The sequence below is a fragment of the Zingiber officinale genome, chromosome 4A, assembly GCF_018446385.1.
Source record: "Zingiber officinale cultivar Zhangliang chromosome 4A, Zo_v1.1, whole genome shotgun sequence".
Lineage (NCBI taxonomy): Eukaryota > Viridiplantae > Streptophyta > Magnoliopsida > Zingiberales > Zingiberaceae > Zingiber > Zingiber officinale.
The window spans coordinates 139,939,463-139,953,299 of NC_055992.1; the positions used below are offsets into that span (position 1 = coordinate 139,939,463).

The window sequence follows — 13,837 nt, forward strand, 5'->3', positions numbered from 1 at the left end:
TACCACATTAGACTTATCAGAATGGCAATTGATAGTACAATTGTACGCTTTTGGGATTTAGATATAGTTTGTTTATCACATGTTCCACTCTTTTTCTTTAGTGAACTTCTTCTTAGTCGGCCAAACACTATAAAAGTCACCCAACATAGTCGGGGATGCCAGTTTCTTAAGGCAAACTCAATGTCAGCTAACTCAAAATTATGAATAAATTGCCCCAACAACTCTGCAGCCTTTAGATTGAAGTTAGTGTCAGACGACACACTATTCACCATAAGCTCACCAAGATATAGTCATGTCCTATTGAGCCGAGTGTCACTATTGTAGAAAATCCTCGGACAGATTGACAATAGATTTAGGCTATCCCTACCAAGACACAGCCTTAATGTTTGAAGAAGAGGATCGGACACCATGTTAAAGGAAACCAACACTCAACTGCCAACACAAACACTAAAATTGCCCTACAGTTACTCTTTTCACTCGAGAATGATCAAAGATCCTCTTCAAGGCTCAAACTGAGAATTCTACATTAGTCGAGCTTAGTCTATGGCTCTTTGTTCATTTGCTTATCCACCCACAATGCTGCCTGAAACACCATCACCATTTGCTCTCCAGACAAACGAGCAAACAAAGGTTCCATCTCTTTATGGGAAAGGCAAACTCTCAGCATGATCTAGTCTCCGATGTCATGAAAATCATTCCACACTGTTTGTCACAATCTAAACTGGTGCTAGTTTTTCCTCCTATGCTAGATTATTGTCACACGCTAGACATTTTGACAGACTACAATGCAGTACCGAGTGAAAACACCCACTTATCAGTATTAACAAGGATTGAAATCCAATTGATCTAATGAGAACTGCTGTGAAGTTAACTACAGTACATTCTAATCGACACAAGGAAACATTAACCTACCCTTATTCAGAAAACAAATAGGTTAAGGTAACAGTTAGGCTCCATAGGAAATGGTATAGTTCATAAACATGATTATGATCTCAAAGAGCATGATAGAAGTTAGGCAAAAAGCATTTAGTGCCACAATACATTCAGGTTCACAAAAATGTATAGCCGTTCGGTTGTTTCCATGTTATACTTCAGTTTTGTTGATACACCAGATAGCTGGAAAATTCATCATGTTATCGTCGAGAACCTCCACCACTGTTTTCATGCAATCACAGCAAGCACAAAGATGTTGACATAACAAATAGTGCAAAGGTTATCGAACAACACCTCTGTGAAGCATAACGACTTCTGAATAATGCAAACCACCAATGACAAGAGTTCCGACTGCAAACAAACACCACAAGCTTCTGACCTCTCTTCGACAACGCTTCTCTCTCAACCCTGTAAAAGGCTTCGATTTGGTGGTGGGGCGAAAGTGCTTATGCTGCGATGCCTGTACAAAAGGGCATAAAGGGAAGAACAATTATGCCATTGACAAATATCTAACCTACTAGGCTGCCATATTCCTTAACTATAGTTTACTTCTGCTGTAAGTAGCCTCCGCTACTCGGTATTCTATTACTCTAATCTGGTACACTAATCTTACACCAAAAGCTACTGATGCTGCATCAATAAAGTACCATCACTACATATTGACAAATATCGCATACGCACTGAAATAGATAGTAAGGATGATAATACAAATGTTAAAACTAGCCATACAATACATACTAAAGTTAAAACTACATCCAAACCGAAGAAGTCCATAAACTAGTCTTGCTTATTACTAGAGGGGCAGAGAGCAAATTAAAGTTCCCATAAGTATAGCAGTAGAAACACACCAAGCATAGAGCGGGGAGAAGCTTTAAATATGGTACTAAGAGGTATCAACTACTCCTCGGAATACTGATTTATACTACGAAGATGAGATGACAGGTAAACTACTCAGATGATATCAAGTGAGAATAGCATTTAAACTACTGAGATCAAGCAGTCCAACCCAGGATAAAATTTAGTTCTCCATAAACGCCAGATACGATAAAGCCCAATGAGCAGTAGAGGGTGAGCTTCCAGCCAAGGTCCTGCACTCACTGCTGCTGGACTTGCCTACCTTGAGGACCAGCATAACCACCTCCATAACTAGCCGAACCACCAGGCGGGCCATTCACCTGAGAAGATCCGTATGACCCAGTTTGTGAAGGGTCTGACTTCCAAGCATTGGGATAACCTGAGCTTGCGTTACCATAACCTCCACCTGTGTAAGCAGAACCTCCTTGTTCTCCTGCATTGCCTGCAGAATTATTAACAGGGCCACCACTACCACGAGTACCATAGGACCCGTATCCACCTTGATTACCATAAGGTCCTTCTGACCCTCCATATCCACCGTATCCATAACCTTGACCCATGTACCCAGAGGTTCCACTTTGACCGGTTGGTGTTGCACCAGACCCACCACCTGGACCATAAGATGCAGCTCCACCATATCCTGCAGAACCATAACCAGGAACCTGATTATTCCAGAGATTTCTTTGAGCTCCTGGAGGCCCACCTACATAACCAGCCATTGGAGCATTAGGATTTCCGTAGGCACCAGCAGGTCCAGTGTAACCAGTGGCACCGGTGCCATAACCCCCCACACCATAACCTGCATAGCCAACACCATTGTTTGTTGCTCCATACCCATAACTAGGTGCACCATAGCCAGAGGAACCATACGCCTGAAGGCCACCAACAGCTCCTTGAGATTGCATGTACCTATTAGCATCTGTCCTACCATCATAAGAACTAGCATTGCCACTTGAGCCACCATATGAATGATGAGATACACTTCCCATAGGTCGGCTACTGCCAGAATTTAGATTTGCATCCTTCGGAAGGGCACGCTTAACTTCCACAGCCTTTCCATTCAGATCATGATAAGTCTTCTGAAGAACTTTATCTACAGTATCCTCTGATTCAAAAGAAATGAAACCAAAGCCTCGAGGGCGATGAGTGTTTTGATCATACATCACAACTGCATCAGTCACCATCCCATAGGCCTCAAAGTATTGACGAAACCCATCCTCGGTTAGAGTTGGAGGCAAGCCTCCAACAAATATCTTTTTGGTCCTTATGTTTGCACCAAAACCTGCTCCAGCTGACCTACCAGCATTAGAATTTCCAGAATTGGGATTTCCAGATCTTTGAGATGTTTGTTGCTCTTCCCTCGACAGAGCCCTTTTGGCTTCCACCTATTCATTAAATCAGAAAGTCCAGCAGACAAATATAACATTGATAGCAAATGAAAATGAAAGTGCAGTTCATTCACACACATCAAAAAGGTGATATATATGATTCATATTAATGTAGTGCAAAGTAAAGGTTCAAAATTACAACAGAACATAAATCTTCAAAACATAACATCACAATTTTACCTGAAATAGGGAATTGTGCAGACAGAAAAATAGCAAATTGCATCTATCTATGCTGAATTAGTAATTTTTGGTGGTGAATTATTTCTAAAAGAAGAAAAAAACTTTTAGAAAAAACACCGACTAAAGGAGAAATCATAGTTATTAACCACATTAACGTTGATTAATCATTTTGTCAAATTTTATCATCCTTACAGCCAAAACAAGCCAGAATTTATAACTATCATCCTGATAGATATTTGATGTCAATCAACGACTTCCTTTCCTAAAGGGATAAAGCATCGTCCATGAAATGTCATAACAGAAAAGAGATAAAAGTGAAAAATAGAGAATTTAAGGAGAATTATTATCTGAGAAACAAGACAAAGGCTTAATGATTTCATCTTGTTTGTAGACTGAGGAATGAGAATTATGAGACTAAGTTCTGTTCACTTGCAAGGAAGGAATTATGGCAGAAGGCAGAGGCAAGAAGTGGGAGTAGGAGAGAAGGGAAGAAGAGAAATCCTTTGTGATGTTTACTTGAAAGTGTATAAAAAGGGAATAAGGGGGAGAAATAGTAGTGTGTGAAGGAGATGAAGCCACATCACCTTCCTTCTCTCTCCTATTCCACCCATATTTAGATTGTAATCTGTTCTTGGTGGGAAAAAGGATCTGCAGAACCCTTTTTTCCTGACTCCCTTCCATGTGTCCTTGCACAAGCAAAATTGTAATAAGACTTTTTTCTCTTTCCCTTCCCTCCAATTAGTTCCTTTCCAAGGGAGTAAAGTAAATGGCGGTAGGCAGTGACAGACAGTCAGGTGCCTAGGCAGTTGAATTTTTTTTTACTATTTTTTATACATAATAATATAATATTATAAATAGTCATTATTCTTTATGATGTTTATACATAAATAGGCTTCATACAAAACAATAAAATTTATATAAACTACAAATAAATATATAAATACAACTAACAAGATAATTAATAAAACATCATCATCGTATTAATACTAAAAAAGTAATTCATTACTTTTACAAAAGACTAAGTTTAAAATTCAAAGTTTTAATCCAACATAGCAACAAGCCAACAAGAACTAGATTAAACATAACTAATCTTCTAAATCATCTACACATGCACCATCAACTACATCCATAATCCTCTCATCATCGGACCCAAAAGCAACATCTTCATTCTCCTCCTTTGTTGTATCTAAATCCTCCTCAAGTTCTCTAATGAGGATGTTCCTTGCATTCCTCCTTGGTTGTAACACTTCATTTGCTCCCGAAGCCTCCGCCATCATTCTCCAAGTGTCGAACCTGGCTCAACCTCATCTTCATCACCACCATCAACAAGCCAACCTTGAGTTTCACTAGCTTAGCTTGAGACGATAGAAGCAAATCTCCGCTCATTTCTCTTTTACTCTTCTTCTTCGTAAGATTGGTTGGCGTTAAATTTGACATATACAAGATCATTCAATCTTGAAGTCTTGAACATATTCCTTTGTTTGGTATGTATCTAAATAATTATAAAAGTATTAAAAACTAATAAAAAAAAGGATAGATAATATAATTTATGAATTTCTATTTATCCCTTCAAATTGACTTCAATTTTTTTCACACTACGATTGATGAACTACTTGTGAAAGATATAAATCTCATTGTCATTTTTGTAAGTTTGGGTGTATCCACTATAATTGGACCACCATCCAACTAAAAAAAGTAAAGAGGTAAAAAAATAATAAATAAAAAAATAGATAAAAGAGACATATATGTTAGTGAACAGAAATAAAGGAAAGAGATGTACCAGATCAAAGTCATGATACACATCCATCTTCTCATATTCCACGACCGCCATTATTCCACGACCGCCATTTTTCTTTCGAAGTTTGCGGATTTACTCTTATACTTCTACAATTCATCAATAGAAATGATGGATTGCATCTCCTCGTTGGTGGAAAAAATTCTCTCAACACCATTCAAGAACTCATTCATAGCATTGGTGTCATTTTGTATGCTTGTTGATGTAAAAAACCAAATTCAATAAGTAAGCAGTATAATGCAAAGGACTATAAGTCTACTCTTAGACTTCTCATCAATAATTTTCAAAATAGGGGATGACATTACTTCCTTTTTGAAAACGTTTCTAATCTCCTCCTTCGCTTTTTTAAATGCACTCAATAAAAAGGTCATTGAGGGTTTTTTGTCACTTTCAACAAGGCGTAAAGCTTTCACTAAAGGGGTGAATTTCTAATCTCTTCCTTGGCTAATAAAAAGGTCATTGAGGACTTTTTGTCACCATCAACAAGGCATAAATCTTTCACCAAAGGGGTGAAAACATTCAAAGCCAAAGAAACATCATTCCAAAAAGAGAGATTTTTTACAATTGCCTTCGCCGCTTTCCCTTTCACAATACTCCTTAATTTTGTTTTGCTCCACTTCACAGATGTAAACATAAGTCTCAATTGATGTTTCTTCCTTTGAGATTTTCTAAGGTAAAAAATCAAGTAGCAAATCTAGTCACCCCAACCTCACAGTATCCCTCTTCTTGGTATATTTCTTCATAATAGCCAAAATTCTATGATGTGCATAGATGCATATTGTCAAGGCCTTTGCTTTTGCAAGCATTCCACTAAATTTGGGTAGTTTTTCAATTGCTTCAAGCATGAAGTTAATTGTATGAGTCGCACAAGAGGCCCAAAAAAATTGAGGTTGTGTAACCTTCAACAACTTTGTCGCCACCATATTAATGTCACATTATCCATCACTTCTTGAACAATATGAGGACTTATTGATATATTTTTCCACGAACTCGAAGATGTAAGCCCTGATGTGTGCCTTCATAGATTCTTCAATAGAACCAAGGAATAAAGTATCTACTTTGCAATTAACACAAATTCATAATGCTTCTCATCTTATAATTCCTCCATGCATTGGTCATAATTGAACATCCATTTTTCATCCACTCTTCTTCATGTTTTTAGAGATAATTTAGTCCTCTCAACTTCTTGTTTCAAAAGTGGCTCTCTCAAAAGAATATTAACTTGGTGGTTTCTAGCCCGAGCTGAATTGGCCAACCGCCTCTACAAATTGTCTAAAGCTTTGATTGACAATTGCATGAAAAAGAATTCCCGCCATAAATCCATCTTACAAGGTACTCATACACATCATTTGTAAATTTTAACTTCAATGAATCATTTATGTTTTATTGTCTTGCCTTTGTTGGATCGATTGTAGATGTCCACTTACGAATAGGCCTAAGATGCTTTGACTTCTTTTTAGAAGAATCTCCCTCCACTTGATAATCATCATTCTCTACAAAGTCTATATTTACTTCTGCCCTCTCTTCTTTTAGTTCTTCCACCCTTCCTCACTTCTTATTCTTGCAATTTTAAAGATAAGCTCTTTTTTTTTGTCTACATCGGATACTTTAAGACATGCTTTAACTTATCCTACAATACTCGCAGTATGATGCTTCATCCAATAAACTCCTCCCTTAACAAGTCTCTTAAGCAATCTACATATAATCCAATCTCATTTTTCTTTGCAATACAACACCCCATAATCCCAAACAATATTACTAAACTTTTGCTTCAATTCCACAACCAATTATTTCTCATTTTCCGCCATTAATCTTCTATATATATATATATATATATATATAATGGAATAATTTTATTAGGCTTTAATTAAGTCAATTTAAATTATCCCAATCATAGCTAGGGGTTGATTAAAATTATTAACCTAAAATGATTTAATTAAATCCTAAATCCTAAGTTAAAAACCTAACTCTGGCCCTCTTACCCTTGTTTTGGCTCACGTGACACGTTTGGACGCGTCATCGAGCTTGGGTGACGCATCCGGACTCGTCGCTGGGCCAGGTGATGCACCCGAACTCGTTGCAGTGGCAAAACAACTACGAGTCTCCAGGTGCAGTGGTGGCGGTTCCAGACAAAAAGAGATGAGTTGTAGATGACTTGAGTTGTGGAGTTATTTATGTTTTGAAAGAGAGTAGGGTTTTTTAAATTTTGTTGTCCCACCTCATTGGTTGTCTCGCGCACCCACTGTCTCGCCTCAGCTTTGATCGCCTAAAGTAAAGCTGATCGCCTAAAGTACCGCTTAAGGCAAAGGCAGTGCGATGCCCGCCTCCCGCCTAAGCGGCTGCATTTTAGAACGCTGAGTAAAACACAACATTAGGTCAGAGAAAATAAGTAGCACAACTATGGTGATTGTGCTCAAATTGATAAAGGAGGGCAAGTAGACACATGACACATCCAAAATGTGACACTCCAGGCTAAAATTCACCTACTTATTCAAAAAAGCTTAAAAAGAACTAAAAACTCCATTACTTTTTAGTTTTAATTACCTAGCAACATCAAATGCATTTAAGCAAAAGTTATACCAGTGTTTACCAGAGTAAAACATGTTGCTTCTCTACATTTGATAAAATACTAAATTGAGTTTTAATTGATAACTCATGGAATGCATGGGAGTCCAAGCATGTATTCTCACATTTAAGAAGTGGTCATCATTATAACTATCAAACAATATGTCAGAAAATTGGATTCTGATAACCAGATAAGTTTATATGATCTTGCATCAACATAATTATAACTCAATTGAAACTTTATCTACCAAACAATCAAGTTACATTCAAAATCATACATAAGCTAAAACAGATTCAATGGGGAAGCTTAAAGACAGTTAGAAACAGGTTATAGTTACCTTTCATCATTTGAGCAAGCCCAGTAAGAATAACTCAAATGTACCATAAAACGTTGTGATCATTCCTAAAATGATAGTTAAGTATTGGTTCTTGTGGGAAGTTGCATCATAAAATAACCTCAACTAGAGTAGGTTGATACTGATGGAAAAAAAAAAGGAAAGAAAAAAATGGAGAAAGAGAAGCAGAGAGAACAGGTGCAGTAGGAATCCAAGATATCAGAATCAGAATTAGCATCATCAAGCTGTATTCAGCCCAACTATTTGGGGCCAAAATATGAATCAAATCTCTCCATTGAGCTCTAATGCTCAAAATCAATTAAATTAGTTTTCTTATAACGTTAGCAAGAATTTTCTTTTGTTCTCACTACCCATTGCATCTTGCACTCTAATTGATTCAACTAGTATAAGATTAAAATGCATAAAAATTTATGGATTGTTTTGAAGTTGTTTGTATCTTCTTAACCTGTTTTCTCTTATTTGATCCCATATTGCAGCTCTCCATCAAATTGCTCTATTTTAGCATTCTCATCCATGCTATATATTTTTTTTCTACATGTTTCCAAACAACCCAACACTTAGATTCATAAAGACTATATGGTGGAGCAATAGTGTAATAATATTTTTTAATGTAAGGACCACATGACAGTCACACAAGACTCAGGAAGCTTCTCTTCATTTCAACAAAGCACCATTATCCTATAAATGATGTCTGAATAATAGATTCAACATATCAAAAAAAAAAATTACTAACAAAATCTCATATTCATCCATCTTAATCAACCCTTCCATTCTTTTGAAACTACATTTCATATTTTCTGAAACCAAGATATATATAATAACATAAATCTCAATAATCATAACCTAATGAGAAATGTTGGTAATAGTAAAATTCTCATTAAAGGAACCTCAGCTTTGTAATCCAACATCATTGTTGCAATTCCATGAATCCATCTTCTTTAAAATGAGCAACAAAGCAATGAATGCCAAGAAAGGCAATGGAGAATATATCTTAAGGACATAGGCTATATACTAGATGATAATATCATCCAATGTCCGAAATACCTTAGCCATAATTTTTAGCACATTTGTGATTATTAATTTAATAATTAATCCTAATGGGGAGTAGAAGTTTAACTTCAAAGTCACAACTAGATAAGCTATATACTTTCTATATGCATTAAATTACTTCTAATTCTGCATGGAAAATGTATCTTTCAGCCCAAGCTAATTTTATTTTCTGCAATTATGTTCATTCTTGGTATTAGCATTCATTATAAATATTGTTTCCAAAAAAACATATCAGCAGATACACACTCTAGACGTGTTGTTGTTTGAAGCCAACAAACCCCCTTCATTACAACTATATGATTTATAATAATTATCAATAAAAGTGCAATATTTTCAAAATTAAATAAGAACGATCAGTTGAACAAGGACTTGGAGGCCAGTTTGGTCCATTCATTTTGTGTATTTTTCTAGATCATTGATTGGTTCAACTCAAAAAAGAGAGAAAAAATCGAGTGGGCAGGACAACAAACCACCCAAACACAATTTCTAAAGTCCTAAAACACAATTCAGTGTGATACATAAAGATCTAAAGAAATAGATAAACAAGAAATGATTAAATAGCAACTTATAAGCAATAAGTGACAAAGTCCAAACAGGTAACCTGATCTCCCCTGAATAACAAGGTCATAAATCAATCAGCTTGATATTAAGAATTAACTGATTAAATTATTGTAAGAATGAACAATGATACAAGGGTAGAAATGCAAATCGCTAACTTGTGGAAAATAGTCCTGTAGTTGCCTATCCAATTTGTGCTAAACGTACCAAACTGTGAATTTCTTAATAGCTTGTATCTCATATCACATATCTATACTATGTAGCAAGAACCAACTGATACGAGTTCAGATGCTATCAAGATAGGAACAACAAAAATAGGCACAAATAATAATTAAAATACTACATTTCTCAAAATTAGTTCCCTTCCTTCCAATTAACGGTTACACAATCATGTGATAGAGCAAGAAGCCCACAATATCATAGGCATAGGATAAGAAATGAACCATAAACTTTTAAAAGTAAACAAGCAATTGATTATCAACACATAAAAATGTCCTAACATGAAATTACAAAGAAAACAAGCTATCATGGGCAGACACAAATCTGGTTGGGAAATTGGTTCAATTTACAATCATTTTGGATTGGATCACAACAAACTGGTCTTGTTTCATTTTTTTTTAAAGATATTTGGATGGAATTGTGAAAAATTAGATTTTTCATTATTTTAAAAAAAATGATAAACCAGGTAACCCCGAACTTGGGGCGACCGGCCTATCCCCATGGAAACTTCCCACCGTCCGCTAGGGTAAATCGAGAAGCGCTCACGGCCCCAACATCCTGTGGTTGCATGCCCCATTGAAAAATCTCAACAAATGTGTTGTAACTGGGGATCAAACTGCAAGTGCCTGAGTGACAACTTGACACCCTTCCGCTGCACCATAGCCCCAAGGACAGATTTTTCATTATTTAAATCATATATCTCATTTGCTTGTAGCAATTTATTTTAGATCAAGTGCAAACTCTCATTTATTTACTTATTATTGTATTGAATTAACTAATCAATTTTCTACCGGATTTTTTTTTTTCCCTTGGTATGCCATTAAGCCAAAAAAAAATTCCAACATATTTCACTTAATTATAATTATGAGGACAAATCCTACCCTTCTAGTCTTTCCACACAAAACATAGGACATGCCGCTTAAGTTATTGACCCATAAGTATCCACTAAATATTCACCATTCAACAAAATAGAAAAACAAGCATAAATGGAAAATACATCTACATAAATAAATTAGTTCAACCAACTAAATATATGAAACAAAGATTTGGAAAATAGATAAGTTTGCCAAGAAAAAGAAAAAAAGAACTTTAATTTTCAAAAGAAAGCATAGACAAAGTAGATCCCCAAATTCTACCAAAAAGGAACCAACTAAGCATCAACTAGACTAGTAGAGCATGCGATGGCTAGAGAATGCAAGGACGACGTTTTCCAAACATTTGAGTAAACCTTAGAGCATCACAAATTTTCAAGGGTTTCATAGATGTAACAAACGAGGAAAACACTCCTAAACCATCACAAATTTGCATTGCATCTAAACGAGTCAAATCTAGAATCAGATAAACTAGACGCAGAAATCAAGGAAAACAAGATAGAAGAATCGCCCCAAAAATAGGGAGAAACACAACTCACAGTGCGGTCATCAATGACGTGCTTGTCCTGGAGGACGCGATCAAGAATAGCGGGGTCGCCAAAGACGACAAACCCAAAACCCCTGGGGCGTCCCGAGGCCTTGTCCCGCATGATGACGGCGTCGAGGACCTCGCCATAGTCGCTGAAGTGCTCCTTGAGCTTTTCCTCCGATGTTTCCCACGAGATACCCCCAACGAAGAGCTTCCCCTCGTCCGAATCCATCGCCTTCGCTGAGAGAGAGAGAGGGGCGCCGCCACCTGCAGTGGGAAGTTAGGGGAGGAGAAGTGACGGGCTTCCGAGCGCCGATACGAGGGTTAGGGGCCGGGGGATCGATCGGGTCGAAGTTAGGGTTTATTAATTCTGCAATTTCATTTTGCTCTCACAATTTGCCTTTTTGACATATTACCCCAAAAATATTTGGCATTATGCTCTAAAAAATTCCCTATTTTTAAACTAAATTTTGTAGAGTTAAAATGTCTACTATATATATAACGAATAAAATAAAGATATTATTCCGTTAGTTAAAGTAGAATTATCTAAAAAGAAATTGAGTTGAAATTTGTTATTTTTTTATATAAAAAAGTTTTAGCCGAAGTACCTTAATGATTTCTTAGACTATAAAATAAAATTAAGATCACAGTTACTCTCCATATTTCCAACAGTCCATGTCAATTGGTCTCTCATTATAGTTAGGTCTTTTAAACAGTTGGAATCTCAGGTCTATAAGGATTTTTCTTAAATAGAATGATAACTACTTTAGATGGATTTTGAGACTGTTTTCCAATTAACCTAGTAGATAGAAAAATTTTATAGGATATCATTTTCAAGATTAATCAATCTGAAAAATTAAATAAATACATTTGTATAATGCAGTGATAAAGCAATAATGCACTGGTAAAGCAATTAGAAGAGAACCCTACGAAAATCTACTTCCAAGATTTTAAATAAAATGAATATTTTAATCTAATTCCAAGATTAATCAGACAAATTAAAACACCTATATTATTAAAAATATAGATATATTTCAATTTCAAATCTTACTCTCAATAATACATTTAAGTGCACGGTAATACACTACTTAAAGACTAATGATTTGAATCTTAATTACGATGTATTTTTCTTGGATGAGATAAAAACAAATTAGGATGTTAGTTGCTAGGTTTTTGAATTTACTGGATTGATCAGATCCTTCAAAATTAGTTGAGCCCCAAGATCTAGATACCTGAATTATCAAAAAAAATATATTTAAGATCATAAGATATTATTAAATAAATTCTTGAAGTAATTTGTTAGGGAATAAAATCTCTCCCAAAAACAGAAACCTATCGATCATCGGGATTACTTTCTTCATCTTGCTATGGGACCAATGATGAGAGGTATTTGAACTTGATGTTTGACTAAACAAAAATTGATTCATATTAATTCAATACAATTAATTAAATAAATAAATTTTAATAATTCATTAAATTAAATAAATAAATTTAAACACATAAATTTATTTTGTTAATATTCAAGAGCAAATGTTGCTAATAAAATTTATAAACTAGGTTCATTATCAAAACTCTTATTTTATTATAATAAGATAGATATCAATTCTCGATAGATATATCTCTTGAAAAAAATATTTCTCCCACTTTCTAGCCATTGGTTATAAATTACTTTCATGATTTATTTTTGTGAGGGACACTATGAATGCCATCATCCTTTTACTACAATGCTACAATTATCAAAACTCTTATTAAACTTTTTAATAAACAAAAAATGCTATATATATATAACCAACTAAACAAATTTAAAATATAAAAATTTTAAACAATCAAACAAAATGAAATTTCACAATGCTACAATTATCAAAACTCTTATTAAACTTTTTAATAAACAAAAAATGCTATATATATATATATATATATATATATATATATATATATATATATATATATATATATATATATAAATAACCAACTAAACAAATTTAAAATATAAAAATTTTAAACAATCAAACAAAATGAAATTTCACAATGCTACAATTATCAAAACTCTTATTAAACTTTTTAATAAACAAAAAAATGCTATAAATAAATAAATATATATATATATATATATATATAATATCAAACTCACTAACCAACTAAACAAATTTAAAATATAAAAATTTTAAATAATCAAATAAAATGAAATTAAGAATTCGATGATATCTAAATAAACTAAACTTAATCTTGAACTAAAATAAGTTTATAATAAAAAAATCCAACTAAACTTAAACAATCATTCCAACGACTTAATCCATTTTAAACTCAATTTGATTCAATTATGTATCAATTAAGCTTAAACAACACAAAGTTAGATAAATTTAGCCAAGCTTAACTAAAATCAAATTTATAAAACAAAAAATACCGACTTAATCCATTTTATACTCAATTTGATTTCATGCAATTACGTATCCATTAAGCTTAAACAACACAAGCTGGACAAATTTAGCCAAGCTTAACTAAAATCAAATTTATAAAACAAAAAATACCAAACCTGA

The 13,837-nt window shown here is 34.4% G+C and overlaps 1 protein-coding gene across 2 annotated transcripts; it reads right to left on the minus strand.

Annotated features, from left to right (window-relative positions):
• Window positions 1-897: 897 nt before the first annotated feature.
• Window positions 898-11,657, minus strand: LOC121971479 (heterogeneous nuclear ribonucleoprotein 1-like). 2 transcript variants are annotated; one of them, XR_006109145.1, is made up of 3 exons: window positions 11,311-11,657; window positions 1,940-3,173; window positions 898-1,393 (listed from the first exon to the last, which is right to left on the minus strand). XR_006109145.1 is itself a non-coding variant. In XM_042522771.1 (2 exons), the coding sequence occupies exons 1-2, from the start codon at window positions 11,530-11,532 to the stop codon at window positions 2,028-2,030; spliced, it is 1,368 nt and encodes a 455-aa protein (XP_042378705.1). In that variant the 5' UTR covers window positions 11,533-11,657; the 3' UTR covers window positions 1,591-2,027. The 2 variants fall into 2 exon arrangements, 1 of the variants encoding a protein (XP_042378705.1); XM_042522771.1 differs by lacking the exon at window positions 898-1,393 and having other exon boundaries at window positions 1,591-3,173.
• Window positions 11,658-13,837: the final 2,180 nt, after the last annotated feature.

Excerpts from the sequence above, each read along its gene's own strand:
- LOC121971479 (XM_042522771.1), bottom strand. The coding sequence starts at position 11,532 with ATGGATTCGGACGAGGGGAAGCTCTTCGTTGGGGGTATCTCGTGGGAA. Across the intron at positions 3,174-11,310 it reads ACGTCATTGATGACCGCACT|GTGGAAGCCAAAAGGGCTCT; the intron begins GTGAGTTGTGTT and ends TTTAATGAATAG.